Source organism: Borostomias antarcticus (assembly GCF_949987555.1).
Source record: "Borostomias antarcticus genome assembly, chromosome: 20".
NCBI lineage: Eukaryota > Metazoa > Chordata > Actinopteri > Stomiiformes > Stomiidae > Borostomias > Borostomias antarcticus.
The window spans coordinates 355,550-365,549 of NC_140253.1; the positions used below are offsets into that span (position 1 = coordinate 355,550).

Here is a 10,000-nt window from a genome sequence, read left to right on the forward strand (position 1 = left end):
GGGACGCATTACAGAAACATCCCAACTCACACATCCTATCCTAACTGGCTGGTTACCATGGTAGTTTGGATTAGGACGGAAAAGCCATTACAGAACAACTGTTCTTAAGTCTAAAATCCTATCCTATCTCCAGATAGGAAAAGTGTATTACAGAAGCAGCCTAACTTCACAAAATCTGAAATAAATCGTCCTAACTTTAGGACGACCACTACCCTGTCCTAACCCTGTCCTAACCCTGTCCTAACCCTGTCCTAACTAGGTGGCCTAACGTCACAGCTAACGTAACATAGCCAAGCGATACGGACGCTATTTTAATTTTCAACCAAACTGTCAATAGGCAACATGCATTTATTGAGAGGCGGATGGCCGACCTCAACGATGTGTCCTCTGTACACAGACTACCCCAACGATGTGTCCTCTGAATACAGACTACCCCAACGATGTGTCCTCTGTACACAGACTACCCCAACGATGTGTCCTCTGTACACAGACTACCCCAACGATGTGTCCTCTGTATACAGACTACCCCAACGATGTGTCCTCTGAATACAGACTACCCCAACGATGTGTCCTCTGTACACAGACTACCCCAACGATGTGTCCTCTGTACACAGACTACCCCAACGATGTGTCCTCTGTACACAGACTACCCCAACGATGTGTCCTCTGAATACAGACTACCTCAACGATGTGTCCTCTGTATACAGACTACCCCAACGATGTGTCCTCTGAATACAGACTACCTCAACGATGTGTCCTCTGAATACAGACTACCTCAACGATGTGTCCTCTGAATACAGACTACCATCATGATCCTGCTGTATACAGACTACCCCAACGATGTGTCCTCTGTATACAGACTACCCCGGCCATGATCCTGCTGTATACAGACTACCATCATGATCCTGCTGAATACAGACTACCATCATGATCCTGCTGTATACAGACTACCCTCATGATCCTGCTGAATACAGACTACCATCATGATCCTGCTGTATACAGACTACCATCATGATCCTGCTGTATACAGACTACCATCATGATCCTGCTGTATACAGACTACCCCGGCCCTGATCCTGCTGTATACAGACTACCCCGGCCCTGATCCTGCTGTATACAGACTACCCCGGCCATGATCCTGCTGCTATGGCATTTAATGTAATTTATTGCTCTATAAATGTTCTTATCCGTTAGACAAATATATTCCAGGAGCTTGCTCCAGGTTGCCTGTTTTAATATCTGTGTTGCTTTTATGGCTGTGTGCTACTAAAATGAATAAGAGCGGACTCGCACTGCTGGGCTCCATGTTCAAGGCATTTCTTGTACCTGAATCTCTTCATCAGACAGTCTGATGAAGAGCTTTGCATGAAACGTCACACGTTTGCTGTGTTTTTTTTCTTCATTACAGCTGTGTAGGTGTTATAATTTGTGTGCAAATATTTGTTGATATTTTATTGTGTAAGGTGCTACAGGTTAGCCTGACTCAGCCTGATCATGTGAGGTAGAGGTTAGCCTGACTCAGCCTGATCATGTGAGGTACAGGTTAGCCTGACTCCGCCTGATCATGTGAGGTACGGGTTAGCCTGACTCAGCCTGATCATGTGAGGTACGGGTTAGCCTGACTCAGCCTGATCATGTGAGGTAGAGGTTAGCCTGACTCAGCCTGATCATGTGAGGTACAGGTTAGCCTGACTCCGCCTGATCATGTGAGGTACGGGTTAGCCTGACTTAGCCTGATCATGTGAGGTACAGGTTAGCCTGACTCAGCCTGATCATGTGAGGTACAGGTTAGCCTGACTCAGCCTGATCATGTGAGGTACGGGTTAGCCTGACTTAGCCTGATCATGTGAGGTACGGGTTAGCCTGACTCAGCCTGATCATGTGAGGTACGGGTTAGCCTGACTCAGCCTGATCATGTGAGGTACGGGTTAGCCTGACTCAGCCTGATCATGTGAGGTACAGGTTAGCCTGACTCAGCCTGATCATGTGAGGTACGGGTTAGCCTGATTGGCCAGCCTGATCATGTGAGGTACGGGTTAGCCTGATTGGCCAGCCTGATCATGTGAGGTACGGGTTAGCCTGATTGGCCAGCCTGATCATGTGAGGTACGGGTTAGCCTGACTCAGCCTGATCATGTGAGGTACGGGTTAGCCTGACTCAGCCTGATCATGTGAGGTACGGGTTAGCCTGACTCAGCCTGATCATGTGAGGTACGGGTTAGCCTGACTCAGCCTGATCATGTGAGGTACGGGTTAGCCTGACTTAGCCTGATCATGTGAGGTACAGGTTAGCCTGACTCAGCCTGATCATGTGAGGTACGGGTTAGCCTGACTTAGCCTGATCATGTGAGGTACAGGTTAGCCTGACTCAGCCTGATCATGTGAGGTACAGGTTAGCCTGACTCAGCCTGATCATGTGAGGTACGGGTTAGCCTGACTCAGCCTGATCATGTGAGGTACGGGTTAGCCTGACTCAGCCTGATCATGTGAGGTACGGGTTAGCCTGACTCAGCCTGATCATGTGAGGTACGGGTTAGCCTGACTCAGCCTGATCATGTGAGGTACGGGTTAGCCTGACTCAGCCTGATCATGTGAGGTACAGGTTAGCATCAGTCTGGTCATCCAACCGTTTAAACTGAGTCCCACTCAACCCCATATTGGTTGGGCCAATCACAACTGTTTACCTAGTATGGGGCGGGATCGATATGACGGCGTTACCCACTTGATACATTTCATTGCTCTGACTAGTTGTAGGTAGGGTTGCAAATTTCAAGGAATTTCATTAATCGATAACTGTTAACCTTAACAAACGAAAGTGGATTAATTGATAAGAACGTCCCGCGCCGGACTGCGGTTTACTCGCTTCATTTTTGTGTCTTCTTCCGCCGTGCCGCCATCCCAATCAGCCTTCGCTACATGGCGGCGCCCTCATGTGCAGTCAGACCCTAAATCATGATTACATTTCACGCAAGAGTTCTGTTCTATTAAGCAATTAATCGAGTAACCAAATCTTACTCAAGTAAATTCTTATTGGCAATTAATTGATAGTCGATTAACTATTAACATCCCTAGTTGTAGGTCTCTAATTTCGTCCAGAGGAATTTTGGTCTTACCAAATCCAAAACTAAAATAAACGCAGGATTCCCAGACCCTTTGCATTTTTGCGAATTGGGTCTGATGAAGCCAGGCTAGGAACATGTGAATTGGGTCTGATGAAGCCAGGCTAGGAACATGTGAATTGGGTCTGATGAAGCCAGGCTAGGAACATGTGAATTGGGTCTGATGAAGCCAGGCTAGGTACATGTGTCAAAATATTTGGTTTGGTCCATGTGGGGTTGTGTGTGTTCCTCGTTCTTTGGTTCCCGCACGCCCAGCTAGCCAGGTACGGATGGAGGGAGAGCTGGATGTGTGTGTGTGTGTGTGTGTGTGTGTGTGTGTGTGTGTGTGCAGATGGAGGAGCGCTGGATGCGTGCTTGCGAGGTGAGATGAGCTAACTGGTGTCTCTTCACAGCCTCTTTGTTTCACAGAAATAAAGCAGAACATCCCAGAAGTCGTGTCCCATTCCAACACAACGCAGAGCAAACCACGCTACATGTGTGCAAGTGTGTGTGAGAGTGTGTGTGTGTGTGTGTGTGTGTGTGTGCGCGTGTGTGTGAATGTGTGTGTGAGTGAGACAGACAGAGAGAGACTCACCGTTGAGGCTGGATCCTTGGCAGAGTGTGTCTGAAGGGGAAGAGCTTCTACTCTGCAGGCTGACTTCACAGTCTGGACCACAGGCCTAGCCCTGGGCTGAAACACACACACACACACACACGCACACACACGCACACACACACACGCACACGCGCACACACGCACACACGCACACACGCACACACGCACACACACACACACACACAAGACCGGCAATGTAAAGGCATTAAGGTGATAGAGACATGGGCTGTGTCCCAAACGGTTGGCAGCTCCCTGCTGCCTTGCTGTCTAGCTGTATCCCCATTTACAGTATAAATATAAAATAGTGTCAACACTTTCATGGACTCTAAATCAGATAGATATTAACCAAACAAGATGCGAGGGAATATGCATGCAAATAAATGATGTGTGCAACACTGATGACTGTGAGAAGCGCTGGAAATATTCTCAGTTATGGGGATGATGACAGAATTCAAGACAAAGCAGCTGCACAGGTGGGAGCAGGCTATAGCAGCCAAGGCAGTGCCTATTGCATTTATTGTTTGGTGTTATATTCTAGCCTATAGCCTATGGACGATATATTGTCATGATCTATAATAGGACTATAAATGTGCACGTTGGTCTGCGCGCGTGTCCCCCGGCCAAGCAGCTGTCAGAATCTCCGCTGGTTTCTGGTTCCTTCGCTTTTCTCACCTCCGCCATGATATCATTCTGGAATCTCTACCGTTACTCTCAAGCCTGAATGTTCTCAAAGTATTCAAACTTAATAAAGTGACATTAAGTTAATACAAGTGACATAACTTAATAAAGTGACATTAACTCTGTCCTGCAGACAAAATTGCTGTCCATTGTTATTCTCCTCGTCGGAGAAGTGAGGGATTGTGGGATATCTTGACCAACAAAGGACACGTGTGCTTCCTTCAGAATGTGCCGAGTCAGAGCCCCCAGCAGGCAGCATGAGTCAGAGCCCCCAGCAGGCAGCATGAGTCAGAGCCCCCAGCAGGCAGCATGAGTCAGAGTCCCCAGCAGGCAGCATGAGTCAGAGTCCCCAGCAGGCAGCATGAGTCAGACCCCCAGCAGGCAGCGTGAGTCAGAGCCCCAGCAGGCAGCATGAGTCAGAGTCCCCAGCAGGCAGCATGAGTCAGAGTCCCCAGCAGGCAGCATGAGTCAGAGCCCCCAGCAGGCAGCATGAGTCAGAGTCCCCAGCAGGCAGCATGAGTCACAGCCCCCAGCAGGCAGTTCTTCTCTTCCATTGGGACGTGACTTGATGCCTCCCTGCCTCCTGCATAGGCAGCATTTTAGCCGTTTGAGATACGTGTTAGAAATGGTAGTTTCACCACCTCCTTTGTAATTCACCACCTCCCTCAACCCTTCACAGCTGTGCTAACCTCTTTTATGACAGGATGACCTCTCTTCAGGAGGTCGACACACCTAGACACGTCTGCCCTAGAATAACCATCCTTTGTCCCATTCCCTGCAAGATTTACCGCCTTTTCTCATGTCACGTGTGTATTCTCCACCACTGTTGATGACGTATATCATTTATTATAACGTGTACAGATAGGTTAGCCAATCACATCCCTGGAAGCGTCATACCTGTGTATTGCTTTGAATATAAGGCCGCGCGCAAGACCAGACTGCAGCACTTCTGTTGGATGAACCACTCGCGTGTGTTGTCCTGAAGTTCTTGCGCTCGTATGTTTTCTCAATAAACCAGACTTGACCTGTTTGAGCGAACCTTGGCAAATCTTTTTACTTTCGATCAGATTTAATTCCATTACACACACACACACACACACACACACACACACACACACACACACACACACACACACACACACACACACACACACACACACACACACAGACACAGACACAGACACAGACAGACACACACACAGACACACACACAGACAGACAGACACACACAGACAGACACACACACACACACACACACACACACACACACACACAGCGTACCTTGGTGCTGGCCTTGCTGAGCTCCCTGTGTCTCTGCAGGACCATGCTGATGATGTCACACAGCAGCTCCACCTTCCTCTCCGAGAACCCTGTCGCAAGGAACTGCTGCTTGGTCAGGCTGGGTTTATAATGGAACTGGTCCCTCAGGGCCTAGGAGAGAGGAGGCTGGGTTTATAATGGAACTGGTCCCTCAGGGCCTAGGAGAGAGGAGGCTGGGTTTATAATGGAACTGGTCCCTCAGGGCCTAGGAGAGAGGAGGCTGGGTTTATAATGGAACTGGTCCCTCAGGGCCTAGGAGAGAGGAGGCTGGGTTTATAATGGAACTGGTCCCTCAGGGCCTAGGAGAGAGGAGGCTGGGTTTATAATGGAACTGGTCCCTCAGGGCCTAGGAGAGAGATGGCTGGGTTTATAATGGAACTGGTCCCTCAGGGCCTAGGAGAGAGGAGGCTGGGTTTATAATGGAACTGGTCCCTCAGGGCCTAGGAGAGAGATGGCTGGGTTTATAATGGAACTGGTCCCTCAGGGCCTAGGAGAGAGGATGTTGTGTTTGTAATGGAACTGGTCCCTCAGGGCCTAGGAGAGAGGATGTTGTGTTTGTAATGGAACTGGTCCCTAGGCCTAGGAGAGAGGATGTTGTGTTTGTAATGGAACTGGTCCCTAGGCCTAGGAGAGAGGAGGCTGGGTTTGTAATGGAACTGGTCCCTTCATTAATTTGTCCATGCGGGTTTTGAGACTAGCTGGGAACAACAAAAGGTTCCTCATAGAAAGCAGTCCAGTCCAGATCACAGCACACTAGTGAAGGACACATGGTAGTAGACAGGACCATATCAGACTAGTGAAGGACATATGGTAGTAGATAGGAGCATAGCAGACTAGTGAAGGACATATGGTAGTAGATAGGAGCATAGCAGACTAGTGAAGGACATATGGTAGTAGGTAGGACCATAGCAGACTAGTGAAGGACATATGGTAGTAGGTAGGAGCATAGCAGACTAGTGAAGGACACATGGTAGTAGGTAGGACCATAGCAGACTAGTGAAGGACACATGGTAGTAGGTAGGACCATAGCAGACTAGTGAAGGACATATGGTAGTAGGTAGGACCATATCAGACTAGTGAAGGACATATGGTAGTAGATAGGACCATAGCAGACTAGTGAAGGACATATGGTAGTAGAGAGGACCATAGCAGACTAGTGAAGGACATATGGTAGTAGAGAGGACCATATCAGACTAGTGAAGGACATATGGTAGTAGGTAGGACCATATCAGACTAGTGAAGGACATATGGTAGTAGATAGGACCATATCAGACTAGTGAAGGACATATGGTAGTAGATAGGACCATAGCAGACTAGTGAAGGACATATGGTAGTAGAGAGGACCATAGCAGACTAGTGAAGGACATATGGTAGTAGAGAGGACCATATCAGACTAGTGAAGGACATATGGTAGTAGGTAGGACCATAGCAGACTAGTGTAGGACATATGGTAGTAGGTAGGACCATAGCAGACTAGTGTAGGACATATGGTAGTAGGTAGGACCATAGCAGACTAGTGAAGGACATATGGTAGTAGATAGGAGCATAGCAGACTAGTGAAGGACATATGGTAGTAGATAGGAGCATAGCAGACTAGTGAAGGACATATGGTAGTAGAGAGGACCATAGCAGACTAGTGAAGGACATATGGTAGTAGAGAGGACCATAGCAGACTAGTGAAGGACATATGGTAGTAGGTAAGACTCTAGACCAGACCATAGCAGACTATTATGTGTGTGTGTGTGTGTGTGTGTGTGTGTGTGTGTGTGTGTGTTAGTTAGTTAGTCACGATACCAAAATTATACAATCGATACCTGTTAAAAGTATCTCGATACTGAAACTGAAACGATACCATGGCAAAAACCTAAACCATCAGGATCAGTAGGCTAATGGAATAATACCATGTCAGGTGCAGCCTGCTGATCTGTCTGCTGTCTGCAGAGGCGGAGCAAGAATGTCAACTAAACTAAATACATTACATATATATTTAATTGTATTATTGTATTCATTAAATAAATAAATAAAACTACTTTGTAAAATAATAAGCTTGGGATTCTACAATTATAAGCTGAAAGTGTCTGACACTCAGATTGAGTTGCTATTCAGATTCAGGGGCGTGAGCCAGGCTACTGATCCTCTCCTTCAGTCCCAATGTCCACCCTCGCAGACTCGCAGACTTAAGGGCGCGCTCCCGCGAAGTCCGCGAGGCCTTAGGGGTGTCCCAATGTCAACTCGGCAAGTGCGTGAGGGCTCTCCGGCAGCCATTTTGAGCCCTTTATGCCCCCTTCCCGTAAGTCTGCATTTCTGCAGACTTAGCCCAAGGGAATTACCCACAGTTCATAGCGTCGTGACGTGAAACACGGGGTTACCTGAAGAACAGCCAATAAACAAGCACGGACAGATCAACCAACCCTAACGTTCACGTTACAGAACAAAATATGTTTTCAGCTGGACTTGCTTATCTGCACAAGTAGCCTTATAATTAATTTGGTTTCATTATTTTTAAGTAGGCCTATGGGTTATTAACCCCATGGGTTTGTATAATGTGATTTGTTTAAAAATATGTAGGCTATGGTTATAATTTACATCGATTTCTGTTGCTCTAAATCATATGATTGCCCAGTTAAAAGCAGTATGACATTAATTACCCATTTCGGTGCAGTGTTCTTTGAATTGAGATTTCCAACATGAATATGGAAAGAGCTGTGAGGTGCAGGAATGTGTATACATAATATATTATCATTCTTAAGTTAATACTTTTGGATTCATCACAAACAAGAATCACAGGCAGTAATGTAGGATCGATGCGATCCTACTAACAAATACTGGGTTGGGTTGATATTTGATCGCAGATGCGATCGCATATGACCACAAAATTAAATGATTTCAAGTTGAACAAATGTTTTGAGGGTAACACAGAGAGTTCTGATAATGTAAAGGGGATTTGACTCAGCCAAAATTAATTTACACGAAGGCCTACAAGAAAAACATGTACAATTTACAAATTGATTTAAAAAAAGCCCCACGCCCACAATAGTAAGAAATATGTTTTCACGTCAACGTAATGTGATGTCACAAGTGCTGTCCCATTCCTTGTTATACCAATTCGAGCCCTTGCAGCCTCTCACACTCAATCACTTTACCAGGTGACGTCAATAAGTCTGTGAGGGCTCAGGGCTTGAGGGTTTAGGGGGGACATTGGGATTGGGCCTCCGTCCTCCAGCAGCAGAGCAGAGCACAGAGCAGAGCACAGAGCACAGAGCAGAGCACAGAGCAGCAGAGCAGAGAGCAGAGCACAGAGCAGAGCACAGAGCAGCAGAGCACAGAGCAGCAGAGCACAGAGCAGCAGAGCAGAGCACAGAGCAGCAGAGCAGAGAGCAGCAGAGCACAGAGCAGCAGAGCAGCAGAGCAGAGCACAGAGCAGAGCACAGAGCAGCAGAGCACAGAGCAGCAGAGCACAGAGCAGAGCACAGAGCAGCAGAGCACAGAGCAGCAGAGCAGAGAGCAGAGCACAGAGCACAGAGCAGCAGAGCACAGAGCAGCAGAGCAGAGCACAGAGCAGCAGAGCACAGAGCAGCAGAGCAGAGCACAGAGCAGCAGAGCAGAGCACAGCACAGCCTCACAGCACAGAGCAGCAGAGCACAGAGCAGCAAGCAGAGCACAGAGCAGAGCACAGAGCAGCAGAGCAGAGCACAGCCTCACAGCACAGAGCAGCAGGGCAGAGCACAGAGCAGAGCACAGAGCAGCAGAGCAGGGCACAGAGCAGCAGAGCAGAGCAGCAGAGCAGCAGAGCAGAGCAGAGCACAGAGCAGCAGAGCAGAGCACAGAGCAGCAGAGCAGAGCAGCAGAGCAGCAGAGCAGAGCAGCAGAGCAGAGCAGAGCAGAGCACAGAGCAGCAGAGCAGAGCACAGAGCAGCAGAGTGGGTCACAGAGCAGCAGAGGGGATCACAGAGCAGCAGAGCAGAGCACAGAGCAGCAGAGAGGGTCACAGAGCAGCAGAGCGGGTCACAGAGCAGCAGAGAGGGTCACAGAGCAGCAGAGTGGGTCACAGAGCAGCAGAGCGGGTCACAGAGCAGCAGAGCGGGTCACAGAGCAGCAGAGCGGGTCACAGAGCAGCAGAGCGGGTCACAGAGCAGCAGAGAGGGTCACAGAGCAGCAGAGAGGGTCACAGAGCAGCAGAGCGGAGCACAGAGCAGCAGAGCGGGTCACAGAGCAGCAGAGCGGGTCACAGAGCAGCAGAGAGGGTCACAGAGCAGCAGAGAGGGTCACAGAGCAGCAGAGAGGGTCAC

The 10,000-nt window shown here is 48.5% G+C and overlaps 1 protein-coding gene across 1 annotated transcript in view; it reads right to left on the reverse strand.

Annotated features, from left to right (window-relative positions):
- cep44 (centrosomal protein 44) overlaps positions 1-10,000 on the reverse strand; it is a gene marked incomplete at its 5' end in the record, with an annotated part of 24,056 nt that overhangs the window by 7,098 nt on the left and 6,958 nt on the right. The window contains 2 exons of the mRNA XM_084454326.1: positions 3,693-3,788; positions 5,673-5,822. Of these exons, the coding sequence (XP_084310452.1) occupies positions 3,693-3,788; positions 5,673-5,822 (246 nt within the window). The remainder of the gene's footprint in view (positions 1-3,692; positions 3,789-5,672; positions 5,823-10,000) is intronic.